General features: G+C 40.6%; 1 protein-coding gene across 4 annotated transcripts in view; it reads left to right on the top strand.

The window, feature by feature from the left end:
- Positions 1-20,848, top strand: part of ZFHX4 (zinc finger homeobox 4) — a 154,262-nt gene that overhangs the window by 16,771 nt on the left and 116,643 nt on the right. For 2 of the 4 annotated variants that reach the window (XM_044295828.1, XM_044295827.1), the window contains exons 2-3: positions 10,498-13,118; positions 14,110-14,612. In XM_044295828.1, the coding sequence (XP_044151763.1) occupies positions 10,544-13,118; positions 14,110-14,612 (3,078 nt within the window). In that variant the 5' untranslated portion in view covers positions 10,498-10,543. Of the gene's footprint in view, positions 1-1,316; positions 1,408-6,765; positions 6,863-10,497; positions 13,119-14,109; positions 14,613-20,848 lie in introns of those variants that run through there. The other 2 variants (XM_044295829.1, XM_044295830.1) reach the window with 2 other exon arrangements.

A 20,848-nucleotide genomic window follows, 5' to 3' on the forward strand; every position in this document is an offset into this window, starting at 1 on the left:
CGGTGAACATGGATTACTTGGAATCGCTTTACTTCTACTTAATATATATGAAAGTTTGAAGCTCTTTACGCAAATTTTAAATAATAATTGTCGGGCACGTCTACCAATGCTGCTCTGGTAGATGGGGCAAACTCCATTTTGATCAGAAATGTGCAAAAAGAGCTGCATATTTTCATACATAGTAAGTACAACAGTAACGCAATTCAGAGTAATCCATGCTTCCAGTGTTTGCGTGAGTATTTGTGCATGGAGCAGGGTGCTGCCCTATGTAGCCTTTGTTTGCTTTTGCATGTCAGCCATGGTAGTATGTACTGTACTTTAATACATATTGTTTGGAGGTGCTGGTCTAATTTTACTTCTCGCATTATACATATGAGGGAGTCTCTGCCTTAGTTTACTCAGTGCACTCCTGCCCATCTGCCCAAGGTTTTTAATTAGAGTATACTATAGCTAGATCCTACACCGCCCTGAATGTTGTAGGCTTTAAGCCCAGGAGAGGCATCTGTAGAAGTCACTTTGCTGTTGGTAGACTGGCCCGACACAATTTTGATAAAAAATGTGCCACAGAGTATACGTTAAGTATATCAGTAGTGCAATTCAGAATAATCCATGTTTCCAGTGTTTGCAAGGGTTTTGTCATGTGCCATATTGCCATTGAGCCCGAGTGTGGCTTCAAATCAGTGTACAATTATCCCTATTATTCCCACCATGTAAATCAATAGGTGGTAGTTTGAATCCAAACACTGTTTCCGTGAAGACACTATGCCTGGCAGAATCCAGAAGGGGACTTGGCATCAAATTCTTTCAGTGGTACAGTTTCAGGCATTGGGCTTAAAGTGTCAGGTGATGGTATCTCAGTACAGCAAGTATATTGAATCCTCTAGTAGTAGAGGTGGGTCCCTGTTATTGCTCTTTCAGACTATCCTGAGATGACAGCCCTGCCCATGGTATACCAGATGCAGACTGCCATAAAACTCTGTCTCAGGCAATGCTTTCCTTCATTTCCCTGGTCCTAGGATCAGCGGAAGCATTAGCGTTCTCTGTTATAGCATTGACTAAATGGGGACATCACCCTTTTCTGCTATATTTTTTGAGTTTAGAAGTAAAATGTCCACTCCCGCTGAAAGTCCACCAAGTGAAGGATTGCATTGTGGTGGATTTCCAGATTGAAAGTATTGACATATAAATAAACACGGTAATATGATTTGTTAATTCTCGGACATGATTAATGCAGTGAATTTCTTTCAAGAAAGACTTAATGGATTCCAAGGTTAATCTTTCTGTTTAGTAGGATTATGAACTTAAACTTTCAAATCTGAGAGGGATTTTTGAGAGTTGAAGAGGAAATGGATTGGGACCAGTCTCATCAATGAGCAGCTTGCAAAATTGAGTGCAATTTACATAACCGTTAAGTATTTTCCTAATGTACATTGTGTGCATTGTAATACCTGGCAGAACCTTTCTGATTTGTAGATTAATATTTATTTAGTAAAGGAAAATCAAAGGGATTAAGAAGTCATCATTTTAGCTCTAATCCTGCTTTGCATAGATGAGACCAAGAGATGCGATTAATGCTTAAGGCTCAATGGGTCTCTGTCTTACAGAAATGCACATTATTTGCATTGTGTTTCGGTGCACTTAGCGGATTTTTCCTATCACCACTGATTAGATTGATTGGAAAGAAATATATTACTGGGCTGATTGTGGACAAGTAAGAATTTCCATTCCCACCACAAATGTTTGTTTCAAATAATGGGTTTTATTTTAAGCAACTTTTTTCAAAAATGGACTTTGAAGCTAAAATATTCTGTTATGTGTTACCCTGACAACAGCAGCTCGGATTAACCCCTTAAGAACTGGGTCGATAGAAACATTAAACAAAAACTTAAACAGCAGAAACCCGGCAGATATGGCACCTACTCAGCTTCTGAGCGGACGCCATCTTTAAACCCAGGATGTCCGCTGTACATATTAGACAGTTGTCCTTTAAAGGGGTTGTTTCATTTCTGCAAATGGCATTTACCATGTAGACAAAGTTAAAGCAAGGAACTTACTAATGTATTGTGATTGTCCATATTGCCTCCTCTGCTGGTTGGAATCATTTTCCCATCACATTCTACATTGCTTTTTTCCATGGTTATGACCACCACTGAAATCCAGCCGTGCTTGCACACTATAAAGAAAAGTGCTGGACTAGGCGCACTCCTGCCATCCCAGCCAGCGTTTTTACCTAGAGTGTGCAAGCACGACCACTGCTGCTGGATTGCAGGTGGTCGTAACCATGAAAATGAGTAATGTATAATGTGATGGAAAAATGAATCAAAGCCAACAAAGGAGATGGGCAATCACAATATATTAGTAAGTGCCTTGTATTAAGTTTCTATACGTTAAAAATGCCATTTGCTGAAGTGAGACAACCCCTTTAAGAAGATAGGTTAAATTCTTCTTAGGTGTTTACTATTGCAGTCAAAAGTATATAGAAACAGGTCGAAAAGATAAAGAAGATAGAACCTTAGTGAGAATAGCATCAGTATCATTGCCTCAAAATCGCTGTTAGGACATAACGTTCCTACTTGAAAAAAACCTAGCTACACAAAATGTATAGGAAGGGTATACTTAAGTATGGTTTCCCATACATTTCTCATCTTTTTATAGATAGTCTTTAGTTTATATAAGCCAAATTTGGGCTTTAGTTCCTTTTAAAGCCACATCTAGAACTGATGCAAAGATGAGTGTATGTTGAGAACAGATGACCAATAGAGCCATATACCAACGTTTTAAATTGTTGTAATACTGAACTTCCATTGTCGTAGGGGTTGTCCAGTCCCAATTTAAAGGAGTTTTCTGCTAATTTTGAGTTGATGGCCTATCCATCGGCTTACCAATATCTGATCTGCAGGGGTCCAACACAGGGCACCATCACCAATAATAGCAGTTCTGCAATAGCTCCAGTACCAGAAGTTGTTGCAGAAACTACACATCTCCGTTCTTTGTTATTGGACGCTGCATGTACCGGCTCCATTCACTACACAGTGGACAGAGGTGTGTAGTTCCGGTGTCTACTTTCAAACTACTGCAGAACATCTGAATAGCGGGGTGTGGGGTGTCATACCCCCACCAATCAGGTATTGATTATCTATTCTGAGGATAGATTATGACTATAAAAGGAGTGAACAACCCCTTTAAAATGGCACGATGGCAAATACAGTAAAATACAGCAATAGAAGAAGCATTACTTACTGATTAGATCTAGTGACATTGTTCTCTCTAGTGGCTTTGTTTGCCTTTCTGAAGCGATGATGTCATCGCACCACTGCAGCCAATCACTGATGTCATCATGTGCTACCTAAACTACTTGAACAGTATATGTCCTTGTAGGAAAGCCACATGGAAGCTCTGAATACACATCCCTTGCAGTCAACATCAATTGACAAGGTTTTATTGCATAGAGCTACTGACAGCGCCTATGCTGAAAATATCCCAGAGATAGTTGAAATGGGTCAACCACAAGCTCACCATGGCTGACATATTTATGTTTAACAACAACTATTCTTAATACTGGGCCTCTTGGCCACAGCTTGTAGACTAATGCTGTTCTGCTTAGTTAATTGTATGGAAATAATTATTCTTGCACTCTTGTATTTTGTTCATACAAGACCGTGTTCCAAATGTTTCATGCATGTTTGTTTACTGAGGCAACTTACAAGTAATTGCTCTCACTTCTTGCATATTGATTCTGAAATGTTCTTGGAAGAAAAAGGAACATGAGTCACAGCTTAGCACCAGACTAACAGCAAAAGCTCTTGAATGATATTGATATACTTAAAGGGGTTTTCCAGGAGTAAAATATTGATGACATAGAATAGGTCATCAATATCAGTTATGTGAGGGTCTGACTCCTGGCAACCCCACCAATCAGCTGTTTGAACGTTATGGTTGTTGGTCACATGGCCTGCAGGATGCAATACCAAGCCCAGCCACTATACAGTTGATTGCGCTAAGCTTGGTATGCTGTGAGAAGGTTGCAGTGCTCATCTGAGCCCTGAACATTTTCAATTAGCTGACTGGCCAGGGTGCCAGCAGTCGGACCACTATAGATCTGTATAGGCCAAAGGAATATGTTGATAGGTTCCTCTAATTTCCAGACCTCTCAGACTGGTAAAACCTATGTTGGGTACCTACTTGAGTATCATACCTACCAGATTCCTGGCGCTGGGTCCTGGCTTGTTCACTCCCCAGCCTCCGCTGCTTATCTCGAGTCCCTCCATGTAAATTTCTGATCTGACACCTCTGCAGCCAATCAATGGGAGCAGCAGCCAGTGGTTGGCTGCAGCAGCTTCAAACAGCAAGTTTACATGGAGAGACTCGAGACAAGCGGCAGAGGCTGGGAAGCAAATGAGCTGGGACCCAGTGCTGGAGATCTGGTGAGCATGATCACCAACGCAGTCTGGAAATTAGTGCACAAGCGCTTTAAGACATTATATGAAGGACAAGTAAACACATTCAGCTTCATCTATTTTCAGCCAGTAGATTAGTACACTTCCATTTAACTCAGTAACAAAAATGTTGACATTCTTTCCATAATTTACGTGAGTACCCATTACAAAGTCATACTCGAGATATTTGTCCTTTTCTGATTTCTATGTAAGAGAAAACTCAAAAATCACCAGCCCCATAAGATTTGATTAGAAAATTAAAACAATATGAGCTTTTAGCTTCTATGGCCTGGAGGGAGCAGAGGAAAAAGATGAGAGGGCGATAGGAGTAGTCATCAGGTAGAATGGCACTCTCCAGTCTGCCTTTGTAAGCTATCTCTTTTTTTTTATGGACCTACCATTAAAGACATACAATATTTGGTTACATCCCTCTATTCAGACTTAATTACCTTCTCTCCTTTTGTCGTGACATGGGTGGAAAGTTTTTTTTTTTTTGCTGTGTCAGAAGAGGTCGTCACACATTCTTCTGCAGTTCTCTTCATTAATTCCTCCTTGCAGAAGCATTTTCTATCGTGCTGGGAAGGTAGAAGGGTGTAATGGAAGAACCCTGAACCATCAGCAGGAAGCACTAAGCTGGTTAATGCAGTATAATTGTCTGGACATAGACTGGCCTTTGTTTGTGCGGTTCACTACGAATCAGCTGTAATTAACTCCAGAGTGTTTCCAGATTGCCAGCAAAGAAAAATTACAGCTTTTCTGTTTTAAATTGGAAAGAGCACAAAGACATTAACTATGCAGATTGCTTTTACTTTGATATATTTCTGTCCACTAAGGAAAAGCTTATTTCGCTCCGACTCCCCCCAAAATAACAATGACTTGGTTATTTGATTTAGGGTCTTTTAGAGTGTAATGGCCACTAAATGGTTCATCTGTTACATATTTTACTTGTCATTTTTCATAAGGTTCTTCTGAAAAAAATGTAAAGTTCTTCGCTTGTTTACGGGTGGCAACTATTGCTTTTGTTTGCCATGGCAATTAGAATTCATTCACTGAGGACAGTGGCCAAAACATCCATTGTCTACATATTTGTCATAGGGTGTAGGTCTTCTGCTGAGACCATCAGAAAGCCATCGAATATCTAAAGTTGGCTTTTAGGTTCCAAGTTGTTGGTGCTGACTTATCTTTTCTTTGGAGTATAGAAGAAAAGGGTGGTTTGTGAACATGTAAGGGCAGTTAATACAGTCCATTAAGCCCAAATCAACCCCTTTTCCACCAAATACATTACTTCATAGTCAAGAATTTTTGACATTGACAAAAAAAAGGTACCAGCAAAAAGTTTCTGGCTAATGGCTCTAATAATACTCCCCTTGTACAAAAGATCTGTCAGCAACTGATGCAAAGAGAGTTCGGCCAAAATCTTTTTTTGCTTTTTTTCCCCCCTTCTGAATTTAACAATAAGGAATTTAAGCTTCAATGTGGCTTTAGTCACCAAAGAAAAGAAGCTCTTGGTGTCTGCATAATACCACTTTGATGGATTTTTTCATCAGTCCTCTGTACGTGGTAACAAATAAACAAGTATAATTATACTTGTGAAGGCCTATTCATTCCTTTGTCAGGATTAGATATATGTGCAGTTTTCACACTGAGCTTCTCTTTTGTCTTTGCCTAACTCTCTATGACATATTGATAGAGGATTTGGTATGGGGAAAGGCCACAGCAGAGACAGTGATGACCTTTTGGAAACTTGATATAATTCAAGGATTTTTATTTATTTACTCTCTTTTCTCTCCCCCCCCTCCTCTTGTTAAGATTTGTAGGTTGGTAGCACATTATGTCACAAGTGGGCAACTTTTAACCCTTTCTCAAAGGACAGCATTGATGACAAAGTATTTGAGATGGTCAAATAGCAGATGAAAAAAAAAAAAAAAGAACAAAAACAATAGGCTAAGAAGCCCATTAGTTTTTTTTTTTTTCCTCTCGGTTCTAAGCAATGTTGCTAACCTAGCATTCCTTTCCCTTTCATCCTATCCTCTTGATCAGATCACGTTCTTTTTAATCATTTCACAAACACTGTCTCACTGGACCGTAGAAGAAGGCTGGGACAATCTCAATTAAAAACACCGTGATTCTTGTTCTTTTGTTCTAATCAGAACTCTGCATTTTAAATACAGAGGAATTCAGCTCCCATTGTTCAGCAAGTGCCTTCTTTTTTTTTTTTTTTATTAGAAGAGATTTCTGGGTAGGTTTTTCTTTTAGCTTTCAAAGAGCTCAGTAATCATGCAAAACACTTACTGCTGAGGGGAAGCTGAAGTCAATAATTGCACTACTGCTTTGTGCTATCACCCCAATTTATAAAAAAAAAAAAGGAATTTGGGTGTTGAAGTCTCTTTATACAGTAACAGAGCAGCTGCTTCTTATGTACAGAGGTATGTGTTTTTAAAAAAAATATATATATAGTTTTTATTTTAGCTCGGAAAGTCTTGTTCATTTACTGCACCTTGCAGACTGTGACTCTTTATTGTGAATCAGTTTTGGAATGAAAGCCTCCTGCATAAGCCGTTAGTGCTTTTTTTGTGTGTGTATGCTTCTGTTTTGTATTCAGCAGAGAACTTTAAAGTGTTTGTAGTGGCAGGGTTACTGTTTACTTTTCAGCACAACTTTGCTAGAACTTTTTTTTGAGGAAAGGTTATGGCTGAGAAGCTTGAAATTTTCCTCCTGGGCTGTCTACCTTGACACCTTAAAAAAAAAGGATTCGAGTTGACAGGAGTATTAATTAAATGTAACATCTGTTTGTGGAATAACTTCTGTAATTATTTATATCTAAGGTTTTTATCAGACCACCAAATAAGAAACGTTCTTCTCATATTTTCTCCTGTTGACTGACTTGCACAAATATACATCACCTATCCGCAAGCAGTTTCCCATTAGTTCAAAGAAATTCTATTTATTTTTTTATATATTTTTTCTTTAGTGAAGTGCATATGTGTTTATATAAGTGTGACCAAAGTCTGATGTCATTGTTTAAGAGGGGGGTTGATTAATTTGGGGAGGATAATGTATAGAGATGTTTGTTATGGCAACGGCACTAGTTAGGTTGGTAAACTTTTCTATGTATAGTGATTGCAAGGGTTAGGTATGTGACTGGTTCTCCTCCTAGTTAGGTCTCTTGGTGACTGCCCTATCTTAAAGGGATACTGCCACCATGAAAATGCTAAGGAATCTGCAGGTAGCATGTTATAGGGCAGGAGGAGCGGAGCAGACTGATGTATATATTTGTGGGAAAAGCTTCAGCAAAATGTGTATTTAATTGATTTAAAGATAAACATAAAAAAAAATTATGTTGATACACATCCTTATTCCCCTGCTATGAACCCACAAACTGGCCATAGAATGCATAGAGAGGACTTCCCCTGGACTCCTCTTCATTATGTATGCATGCACAGGAGTCCTGTCAATGCATTGCATGGCGCCACAGCATAATGGGGGTGCATATTGACATGCAAGTTACTGATCCGGGGATCATCATCAGGTGTTTTATAAATGTATTGCTGTACTTATTAAGTATTTCCAGATATGACAGATTCCCTTTAAATTTATGCTCATTCTGGGTCATGGAGACAGTCCTATCAGGCAACTATTTATTTATACACAGTCATAGAGGGAAGGCTGCCAATCACTTAGACTGCCTCCTTGATGTCAATCACTGATAGGACCGCCTCCTTTATCTCAATCACTGATAGGACCGCCTCCTTGATCTCAATCACTGATAGGACCACTTCCTTGATCTCAATCACTGATAGGACCGCTTCCTTGATCTCAATCACTGATAGGACCGCTTCCTTGATCTCAATCACTGATAGGACTGCTTCCTTGATCTCAATCACTGATAGGACCATCTCCTTGATATCAATCACTAATAGGACCGTCTCCTTGATATCAATCACTGATAGGACCGCCTCCTTGATCTCAATCACTGATAGGACCACTTCCTTGATCTCAATCACTGATAGGACCGCTTCCTTGATCTCAATCACTGATAGGACCATCTCCTTCATCTCAATCACTGATAGGACCATCTCCTTGATATCAATCACTGATAGGACTGCCTCCTCGATGTAAAGCACTGATAGGACCGTCTCCTTGATATAAATCACTGATAGGACAGTCTGCTGGATGCAAATCACTAATAGGACTGACCCCTTGACTTTAAAAGCACAGAATGAGCAGGAATTTAACTGAATAAATTACAGGTTATACTGTATCTTATTCCCCAAAACTTTATATCAATCTGCTCCTCTCCTTCTGTCCTATAACATGCAACTTGCAACTCAGACATCATGTTCAGCGTGAGGGGTTCCCTTTAAGTAGCAAAAGATCATCTCCATTCGTCTTACACTTTCCAATATCCATTCTGAAATTTGTTGAGGTTATCAAATGCACATTAGGCACCGGCCTGACTGAGATACACTGTACATGTTGAGACTTATCAGACAAGGAGATGATTTTTTTTATTGTCTGTGCTGACTGCATTTGTATTATGATATGGGCATTAGCTAAAAACCCCCATTAATGATCTGCAAATCAGCTGAAAGTGAACCAAGAAGGTGGAGCTTGTATGTGTCACATTTTAATGCACTCACCTTCAGTCTAGTATCCTGCACAGACACAATAGGCAGCACTACAATGGCACTAGGAAATGTGCACTTAGGGTGAATATTATATTTCCTCCAGACCACTGCCTTTTGTTTTATGCTTATTGCCGTTCTTGCAAAAATTCCCCATCCAAAGGTAAACATGTCTGTGTTTACTCATTAGAAAATGATTCCGTTTTCATGCTCTTTGTGATCAAATTATTTCAAAAGGGGTTGAAATCTCCATGCATTCCATGAGCATAATTAACCTGTAACTCATCAATGATTAAAATTACACACCAAGCTTTGTGACGCTTGATGCAGAAGCAATTAGACTGTCATTTTAGCCATCACTGATACCAAAACTAATTCTGATTCATTTTCAATCTATGCAGATCGCCTGATGTATCTGATAATTCTCCCATTCTGACATAGCTGACGCAATTAGATTTGATTACTGTAAAAATGCAAGCCTTGGACTCCACGTTTTGTCTCCCAAGCTGACCTTTAGCTGAATAAAGTTCATAAATAAGAAGATGTTCTCTGATTAGGAGCAGAAAACAATCATTCTATTGTATTAGAGAGAGGTTTTTTTTATATTTCAGCAGTCATTTTAATGTATGAAAAATTGTATATGAAATATGTTCATTTAGAAACTAAAGTATAAATAAACCGCCAACCAGTGAACTGCAGGGCTGTCTCCCATTGAAAACAATGGAAGGCAGATACCACACAGCCATGTAAACAGGCCCTTATACTTTTCATAAATCTGCCCCTAAGTTTTTTGTTTTCTTATTATTTTATAATCAATGCAACTTAATGTGATAGTATATCTAAAGGAAACCAATCTGCCATAGTGTATTTACTGCATGAAGTCAATGTGGAGCAGTTTTGTATATCGATACTTGCCAACATTTAGAAGTTGGTCTTGTAGGAGAAGGACAGTTATGCAAGCTGACATTTATATCCCCTTTTTAATAGTTCACCCACTTTCTCAGCTAGACTCTGTCCAGTTTGTGATGCATCATGCCCCTATTTGTGATACACCATGCCCCATCATGGGTGAAGGTGGGGCTGCATCTAATGATGCATCATCCTGGCACCACATACAATTAGAGTTCACGGTGGGCTGCTTTCCAGGAGAAAGCATCCCTTCATGAGCTTGGCAGGAGATATGATCTACTGGAACTGATAGTATGCGAGAGCAAAGATGCAAATGTCGTCATAAATAGGACTGATTGTTCTGTATGTAACCTCTGGAAACCAGTCAGAGATTTTTGAGGTAGATTATGGAATCATATGTTTACAAACCTTTCATTTTCTATGACAACTATTTGATCATATTTAATAGAGCATCTGCAAATATTGAGTGACTGACCAATACCATAAGTAATACAAATGGCTTCTCTCAACCTTATTTCTTTATCCAGGTCCCTGACAGGCTGGATGAAATGAGATCCACATGTAGCAATTGCCATGGAAACCTGTGACTCCCCTACTATCTCAAGACAAGAAAATGGGCAGAGCACATCAAAGCTATGTGGAGCGACACAACTTGACAATGAAGTGCCAGAAAAAGTCGCAGGGATGGAGCCTGACAGAGAAAGCAGCTCTTCAGATGACAACCTGAGAACGGATGATCGCAAAAGTGAAATCTTGCTGGGTTTTGGTTTGGAGAATGCAGTTGCCGCTCAGGTTAACTCAGCTAAAGAGATACCCTGCAACGAATGTGCCACTGCGTTCCCCAGTTTACAGAAATACATGGAACACCACTGCCCTAACGCTCGCCTTCCTGTCTTGAAGGACGACAATGATAGCGAAATAAGCGAGCTAGAGGACAGTGATGTGGAGAATTTATTAGGGGAGATACTTTACCAGCCTGATGGATCAGCTTATATAATTGAGGACTCCAAAGACAGTGGGCAGAATGTACAAACAGGAGCTAACAATAAACTCTTTTCTACAGCTATGTTTCTGGACTCGTTTTCAGCAGCTGGAGAGAAGAGTGATCAGTCTGTTTCAGCATCCATGTCTTTCTACCCACAGATCATTAACACTTTTCATATTGCTTCATCCCTCGGGAAACCATTTATGGCCGATCAGGCTTTCCCAAATACCTCAGCATTAGCAGGAGTTGGTCCTGTGTTGCACAGTTTCCGTGTCTATGATCTTCGACATAAGAGAGACAAAGACTATCTTACCAGTGATGGCTCAGCCAAAAACTCCTGTGTGTCCAAAGATGTTCCAAACAATGTGGACTTGTCTAAATTTGATGGTTGTGTTAGTGATGGGAAAAGGAAACCTGTTTTAATGTGTTTCTTGTGCAAGTTGTCATTTGGTTATATTAGGTCATTTGTAACCCATGCTGTGCATGATCATCGGATGACCCTTAATGATGAGGAGCAAAAGCTTCTCAACAATAAATATGTATCTGCCATAATACAGGGGATTGGCAAGGACAAAGAACCTCTTATAAGCTTTCTGGAACCAAAAAAACCCAATTCTGTTTTCCCCCATTTTTCTACTACAAACCTCATAGGCCCCGATCCAACCTACCGTGGTTTATGGAGTGCTTTTCATGTTGAAAATGGTGACTCTTTGCAGGCAGGATTTGCATTTTTGAAAGGAAGTGCAAGTTCTGCTGGCTCAACAGAGCAGTTACATGGGGTCAACCAAATGCCAAAGGCTGAAGTGAACTTGGGGGGCATGCCTAGTCCAAAAGCTAGCACCCCAATTACCTCTGTGTCCCACAGCCACTTATCATCTGACTCTAACAAGCAGGTGGACAGCAAAAACCAAGACAGCAACTGTGAAAGGCAAAAAGAGACCAGTAACTCACATCCTAATGGTGAGCTCCCTATTAAAAGTGAGCCTGCTGAAGGGGTAGATGAAGAAGAAGATTCATATTGTAATGAACTTGATGAGGAGGAGGTTTTAGGTGACCTGGCAGATAGTATTGGTAGCAAAGATTTCCCTCTCTTAAACCAAAGCATTTCTTCTTTATCATCCAGTGTGCTAAAATTTATTGAAAAGGGTACCTCGTCCTCCTCTGCGACTGTTTCTGATGATTCAGAAAAGAAAAAGCAAACTGCTGTACTTAGAACTCATAGCAATGTTGCTGGTAGCTTTAATATTAGTGGCAAGGACTTTGAGGATGCAAGTGCCAGAAAAGACTGTGCAAATTCTCTTTCACCAAATGAACTAGTTAGAGGAGAAGAAGATAATTCTAATGCTCCTCACCAGCATATCTTGGTACATGGCATGCCCGGCTTAAGTGAGGGCTCCCCAGGAAATGGTATCGAGTGTCCAAAGTGTGACACAGTCCTGGGGTCCTCAAGGTCATTGGGCGGCCATATGACAATGATGCATTCTAGAAACTCTTGCAAAACTTTAAAATGCCCCAAATGCAACTGGCACTATAAGTATCAGCAGACTCTAGAGGCCCATATGAAGGAGAAACATCCAGAGTCAACTGGCACTTGTGCTTATTGTAAGACTGGACAGCCTCACCCTCGGCTTGCCAGGGGTGAAAGTTACACTTGTGGCTACAAACCCTTCCGTTGTGAGGTTTGTAACTACTCTACAACTACCAAAGGCAACCTCAGTATTCATATGCAGTCAGACAAGCACCTAAATAATGTCCAGAACCTACAGAATGGAAATGGTGAACAGGTCTATGGCCATACATCCCCAGCACCTAACACAAGTCTCAGTGGCTGTGGGACACCATCTCCATCTAAACCAAAACAAAAACCCACCTGGCGTTGTGAGGTGTGCGATTACGAAACCAACGTGGCACGAAATCTCCGTATTCACATGACGAGCGAAAAGCACATGCACAACATGATGCTTTTGCAGCAAAACATGAAACAGATCCAGCACAATCTGCACTTAGGCCTTGCACCAGCTGAGGCAGAGCTTTATCAGTACTACCTAGCCCAAAATATAGGCCTGACTGGGATGAAAATGGAAAGCCCAGCCGACCCTCAGATGATGATAAACCCATTCCAGCTTGACCCTGCCACAGCTGCAGCATTGGCTCCAGGACTTGGTCAGTACTTCATGTCTCTTCATCCTTACCTACCAAAATGATCATGTATGATGCATTATTGCCAATACGCAATAGACAGAGGCAGATTTTTTTCAGAATTAAAATGTACTAGAATAAGTTATGAATTTTAGCAAGCACTTGTCTCTGGTGCTTACTGGTGTTATGGTTGCTAGTGTATTTCATAGTCAGAAGTCATAAATGATGATGGGGTATAACTAGGTAACTGTGTTAGTTAAGGTGCATATCTCTATTCCAGATTAGACACGTTTGAAGCTCTGATGTAGAGGTGGGCGATTTGTTTATGTATGTTAAAGGCATGTTGTAAGGAAGTCTTAACATGTGGCTTTTGTTGAACTACTGCTTGGCACAGCACGATGAGAGTAGTGGTTGTCTAACAGCTGCAGATAGTCAGGCGTCTTACTAATGCATGAGTTTCAGTAGAACTTTGCTTGGCTTTCAAGTCTAAGGGTCCCCCGATTTAACGTTATTTTGTAGATGGTTATTTGCGTTGTGCGTTACCTAGGTGGGGCAGGTTAAGCAATATGTCTTATATATAGTAACCGGACTCACCGCACCTATGACGCCTGCGTTAGCACGTATGCAATAGGTTATTTATAATCTACCGTCAATTATTTAGTACAACTCCAATTAGATCTCTGTATATTAATCTAGGGGATGTGGCGGAGCATTCCTGTTTTGTTATTTTATTGATCACCTTTTCTGGCTTTGAAAATAAAATTCCTGAATGACATCATGCCCAGTAGGAGTAATTAAAGCTATCTGATGAGGGAATTTAAAAGTTGAAAGGGATGATTGTAATTGATCCTGATTCAATCCTATTACAGCTTTTTATAGTTTAAGCTCCAGAGAAGGCAAACTCCTGGTTGAGGCTTTATTTTACGGATTCCATTGTGCATATGCTTTGCTTTCTGGTCTCCAAGTTCCTCTTTTCATTTTTTTTTTTTTTTTTTTACTCTCCTTTTCTCCTTAGTAAATAATGAGCTGCCGCCTGAAATCCGACTTGCCAGTGGTCAGCTAATGGGTGATGACCTGTCCCTCCTTACTACAGGAGAGCTGTCACCTTATATCAGTGACCCAACGTTGAAGCTTTTCCAGTGCGCTGTTTGCAACAAATTCACCTCTGACAGCCTGGAGGCCCTGAATGTGCATGTGAGCAGTGAGCGCTCTCTCCCTGAAGAGGAATGGAGAGCTGTAATTGGAGACATCTACCAGTGCAAGCTATGTAACTACAACACGCAGCTGAAAGCCAACTTCCAGCTCCACTGCAAAACTGATAAACATATGCAAAAGTATCAACTGGTGGCTCATATCAAAGAAGGGGGCAAAAGCAATGAGTGGAGACTGAAATGCATTGCTATTGGCAACCCGGTGCACCTGAAGTGCAATGCTTGTGATTACTACACCAACAGCGTGGATAAATTACGCTTACACAACACCAACCACAGGCATGAGGCGGCCGTGCGGCTCTACAAGGTAAGGGAACATGAAGTTTTTTCCCCCCCATCTTTTGCCTGATGTACAGTATGGAGTACAGTAAAGAGTCTTATGCAGAAAGCGTGGATGTGTAGCCTGCAGCAACCAGCGGCTAGGATTTATTTCCTCAGTCTCTTACAGAAAATGGAAGCTGATTGGCTGGTAGAGGCCACTCTTTCTGTGATGTGATCATGTTACATGAATGTTTATACAATATCACCTCTTTATATAATCATGATGAGAAGTACGATTGCTTCGATCAGGATAGAAAATGTCTTTCATTCCTTTCTTTCGTCTTCTTTCTCCTCCTCTTTCTTTCTCTTCCTGTTCCCCTCTTCCTCCTATTTTCTCTATCTCTCCCGGGCGCTCTTTCTCCCTCTCTCTTTTCTTCCAACTCAGTCTCTCTTTTATTATTTATTTTCTTGTATCTCTCTCTTTTTCACATACTCTCTTTTCTTCCCACTCAATCCCTCTTTTTTTCTCTCACTTTGTATTCGTTTCTTCCATTGTAGTCCTATGTTTTGACAATTCTCTTTCTATCTTCCTTCTTTCTATTCCAATATTTCTCCTCAATATCCTCATTCTCTTTCTTACTTAACTTTTTTCTTGCTTTCTCTTCCTCTTCCTTCCTCTTTTTTTTTCTTTACTTTCTTTCTCTTCAACATCTTCTTTCTCTTCCTCACTTACCCTATCTTTTACTCATTTTCTCGATTTATCTCCCTCTTTCTTGCTGTCTTTCTATCTCTTTCTCTTTATTCCCCTCCCTCTTTCTCACTTTATCTTTCTTTTTCTTCATCTCTTTTTCGCTTACACTTTCTTTTACTTAAGAACCCATACACCCATACCGTCAGCCAAACCTGTCTATGGGGAGAGAAGGATTTGCCCAGAGAAGGATTGGGCAAAATAAATATTTTTGCCCTATCCTTTTGTTTTCTCTGCAGATAAGCCACTGTCAGAAGTGTCTGGCAGTGACTTTCTCCCCTTTCCCTACTGAGTACATGTCTGTATGTGTATGGGGGAGCTGGGAGTGAGTTAGGAGAGATAGCTGTTGGTCGTATGATTGTTCAGCAGACAACCATTGAATGTGTATGGACAACTTTACTTTCTCTTCCTCTCTTTCACTTTCTCTTCCTTACTTTTTCTTCTTCTCTTTCGCTTTCTTACTTTCCTACTTTCTCTTCCTTATTTTCTCTTCCTCTCTTTCTTTTTCTTACTTTCCTACTTTCTCTTCCTTACTTTTTCTTCTTCTCTTTCACTTTCTTACTTTCTCTTCCTCTCTTTCTCTTTCTTACTTTCCTACTTTCTCTTCCTTATTTTCTCTCTTTATCTTGCTCCCTCTCTTCCTCTGTCTCTTTTTAACTTCCACACTCTCATTCTCTTTTCCCTCTCTCTTTCACCACCTCTTCTCTCTCTATTTCCTTGTCTAAAGTAGTGTAAGAAGTTTTGATTACCATATATGTAGATGAGAGATGGCATGACTCCCCATCATGCCAGGATTTGCGCTTTCTTTATGTGTTAGCACACTATTTCTGTTCTTATGTTCAGATATGTACAATATAGTCAGACAGTTTTTAATATGAATGAGGATTTTAGCTTACAAAAATGATCGGAAATAAAATTTGTCTGATGACTATAGGAAATCTCCAGTTATACTTGTCAGAGTTTGCCTAAGGTAGAGCGAGCCCACCCATCTCTGCTAAGTAACTCTCGACTGCTAAAATGATTTGCTGTCAGTTTTGCTGCTGACGGCTGCTTAACGCTGGACTGTTCACTGGCAAGTACACCTCCCATGTGCAATCAATAATCAATAGCGTTCATCATGCACGTCTGAAGCTGCTAGGCCTCGCTGTAATACCATGAGACAGGTACCAGTTCCTGCTTCAACCAAAGCATACTAAAGGAACAGAATGGAAAAAGTCTGCTCACACCAGGCTAGGTCTTCAGATATATGGGTTTATTTATTCTTACATGTAGTAGAAATTAAGCCAAACAGCGATCATATGAATGTTTGAGATTTAAGTGTTCAATTAAATAACAATCTAGAGATGTGCTCAGGCAAGTGCATTAGATAGGAATCAATAATTATGACCCTGTCTACTTCACATGTACAAAATATGTGTGTTGGGGTGGTTTCACTCATAGATTTTTTTTAAATGCTTCTGCAGTTTTTGATGCAGCTTTTGAATAAAGAACAGAAGTGGATCCAGCAGGAAGGAGAATGCCTTCCTTTATATTCCCCATTTCTTTTGAATCCACTGCTGTCAAACTGCACAAAAAGCTGCCACCAAATTGCAGTGCTTTTTTGGTCTGAAAAACAGGGACATATTTAGAAATCCTGTCTAAAAATTTAGAGTAAATTTGGACCAGGCAGTGGCAATTGCCACAAATTTTTAAGAGGGTCATCATGGGAAACTTTTGCTTAACTTTACACCACCTATTAGTTGTCTTACTTTTCAGCAAACGTTTACACCAAAATTCTGGCGCAAATTTGGTGCACATTGTCAAACCTTAAAGTGGATGTCCCACAAAAAATATTCAACAGTTTTCAAACCAAACGCAAGTTGCTTGGTGATCGTTCACACACATGAAAAGTTCATATATAAAACAGTCACCTTTACTCCTGGGTGTTACTTCACACCCTGTTGGAAGTTCTGCCTTGTCAAGTCCACAGACAGGCGTCTGAGCCCTCCGGCCCGGCTTAAGCCGTGGATCCCAACATAGCCCTCAGATCACAGCACACAGACCTCCTGAGCTTCACTGTCAGGCGGAGTTAATCCTCCTCACCTGGCAGTGCTAGCTGGTGTTTATGCCTGGCAAAATCCGGCCTGGAACGTGGGGAGTAGTCACCCACCCAGCACTTAGACTACTTCCAGTAAGAGCCGTCCCAGATCAGCTATTACTGCCATACTAAGTATCCTTGTGTCAAACAGAAACTGCTGCTGACACATAAAATCTGGCTCTTACTCCAATGATGATTCCTTGTACCTTCTTACAATGTAATAACAAATTTAGCATAACCAGTGAGTTATTCAATAAAATATATCTGTATAGCGCCACCTGCTATTTGTTTTGTTCTTATTTCTTTGACCTGCTCACTGAGAAGGCCACACATGCTCAGTTTCATCCCTCAACTGTTTCCTGAGTTGTGATAGGGAGAGCATGGACACACCCCCTGAGTTGCAGCAGAAAGGACACTCCCCTTGAGCTGCCAGCTTGATATAAATCTAGCAGAGCAATGAATGGTTAGATCTCTGGATCCATGTGAGGTACAGGGCTGGTTTGATTTTCATTTTTTACATTAGTCACAGGATAACCCCTTTAAATCACACCCCTATTCACTAAATGCTTAATAAATAGAGAGAAAGTTACTATGCAAGGATTCTGATTAGAAACTCTTTTAAGAAACAAGAGTGTTAAGAAAAAGAATTGGAAGACAGATGATTGATAGATATTTCTGGTATAATTTGCAGTAAATCTGTCGGGTCATGGGAGGCACTGTCCCCTCCAGTTAAGCAGTGCCCACTTTTTTTAAAAGTAGCAAGAATTTAGATTTTCATTTTTTTATGCCAGATACCTGATGCAAGTTGCAAGAATAAATATACAAAACCCAAACGTTAGCAAGAGACAAAAAGAGTCCACTGTAGGCAGCCCTCTCCAGGGGGTAGCTGTTATCTGCCACCTCCTCATTCTGTAGTATTGTGGATGACAATGTTGGTGGTTTTACAACAGCATGAAGATCTGGTGTTGTCATCCTGCACGCCGCAGTGCCTGTTACTAAGCAACAAACCGATTCTAGCTCTGATTTGTGCTATTGCAAAGTAATCATTCACCAGTACCCAGGACAATGCATGAATATGGAGGACAGGACAAACCCACTTACTGTCATTGTTGTCCAGGCCGCTGATGGTGGCATCCTTGTGTGTCTCAATATAAATGAGTGACACTGACTAATGTAAATGCGATCACTGTGCTTCTGGTGGTGTGCTCCAGCAATCAATGGGTTACACTGTACTTTACCCGACGTAGCTTCCTCCGCTTACAGGCCTGTAATCTGAGGAGATGTGTGGGGGAGTTAAAAAAATATTTAAGTTATTTTAACTTATACCCTTTACCTAAATGTCACCTTTGATTAAACAGCCAAATAAGTAATAGTTCATCACGCACAAGATGAGCTGCTCTTTAGCGGGCTACAGTATATCACCGTGGCATGAGGGAACAGACAATACCAGCACGTAAATACAGTACATAGTCATAAAACACTGCTGTGAAAGAAGCCTGAAGACTCTGGGCCATGGCCTGAAATGTCATTTCCTTCAGTTCATGAGAGAACCCATTAATATCTGTATTAATGGATTTTAATGAACCATAACCCTCATCCTAGCCCAGTCGCACTCAATGAGGGTTATAGTAAACTATGTGCAATTGGATACACATAACCTCAAGATCAAGATTCTGAAGGTTTGTGAATCTTTTTGGGCTAAATGGGTTAAGATCTGGCGAGTACAAGCGTTTTATGTGGAATGATAACTGTTTGAATGACTGGCTAGTGAATTTTATCCTGAGAAAAATGTGGCCAATATTAAAACTACTGCAGGAATGTTATTTTGAAGCTCAATGTTATATCTCCTTTTATTGGAAATGAACTTAAAAGGGTTTTTCCAAAACTTTTATACTGATGACCTATCCTCTGGATAGGTCATCAGTATCTGATCAGTGGGGCCGACACCCTAAACCCCCTCGATCAGCAGTTTGAGAAGGCAGTAGTGCTCACAGTAGCACCGCAGCCTTCTCACAGCTTAGCCTAGGCCAGTGACGGGGCTGAGCGCGATATCAAGCACAGCCGCTATACAATGTATGATGCTGTGCTTGGTGAGTAGGGAGAAGAAGCAATGCTCATAGAAGCACCAGTGCCATCTACCAACAGCTGATCAGTGCTGGTCCCAGGTTTTGGACCCCAACCGATCAGATACTGATGACCTATCCTGAGGATAGGTCATCAGTTATAAAATGCTGGAAAACCCTTTTAAATATTTCCTGGAATGCAGAATGTATGGATAGTATATGTGTAGCCCTTGACAAAAAGTTAAGGGGATAACACTACAGTCAAAAGCAGTTGAATTAAATGTAGTGCAGCTGTAAAGGCCCCAAAGACCATTAGAAATTCACCAAGAAAGGAGGTTTTAATTGAGAATATGATGTGTATGGGGCTCCTAACTCTCCCCCGACAGAGGATGTCGGTGGGTAGAAGGATTGGGCAAACTGAATTTTTTTGCTTCATCCTTTTGTTATCCCAGGAGATAAGCCACCACCATAAGTGTCTGTCAGTAGCTTTCTCCGCTCTCCTCCTAGAATACACATCCATGCTCAGCTGAACTGAACATGTATGTGTATTAGATTTTCGGGAGAGACAGCTGTCAGTTGAAGGATCATTTGGCGTACTATGGGCAAAGGAAACATGTAGTATGCACTTGACGGCCAAAAACTGCCTGGACCTGTTGTTCGGCAAAGTTCGGCACATGCTGTTTACCTTCAAAATCATACAACCATGCAAATTTATTTGAATACTGTGTTCACTAGCACAACGTTTTTGTTTTTTTCCACCCAAATTGCAGCCATGTCTCGGCTTTCTGATGTGCCCTACATTATCCTCCATGACCCTTGCTTTTGGAAGATGACTAAAATTTGGTGGCTCAAATAGGCACCATACAGTAGCACACAGAGTGCCTATGGTTCCATACTATGGATTGTGTGTGCATGTCGTCCTATAGGGGTTGTCTGGGGGTGTAAGGGAGATAAGATGTTTTGTTTTTGTTTTTTAAAGGGGCTAGAAGGGGTTAAAGATAAAAATAAACATTATTTGGAACACTAATATCCCATCTCTGCTGTCTCCATGCTGCTCCAGTCCAAGCTGCTCCCTACACAACAACAGGAAATGGGTAGAAATGCCTTTGCAGCCAATCTCTGGCTGAGGTGAGCCACTGTTGCACCTAATGATAGGCTGAGTCCGCATTTCCAACCATTTCCTGGGTGTGAAGCCAAGACCAGGAAGTAGAGAGCAGCGGGAACTGGAGCAGAGTCGGAACAGCAGCTGTTTGGGATTGGTGCAGTCAGTTAAGGTTATTTTTTTTATTTTTAACCCATTTTGGCCTCTTTGTACCATGACAAGGTGTAGATGCCTAAAGAGGTGTGCTTGCAGTTCTTCTATATAGGGCTAAATGGAAGAGCAGGAAGACTTA

The sequence above is a fragment of the Bufo gargarizans genome, chromosome 5, assembly GCF_014858855.1.
Source record: "Bufo gargarizans isolate SCDJY-AF-19 chromosome 5, ASM1485885v1, whole genome shotgun sequence".
Classification (NCBI taxonomy): domain Eukaryota; kingdom Metazoa; phylum Chordata; class Amphibia; order Anura; family Bufonidae; genus Bufo; species Bufo gargarizans.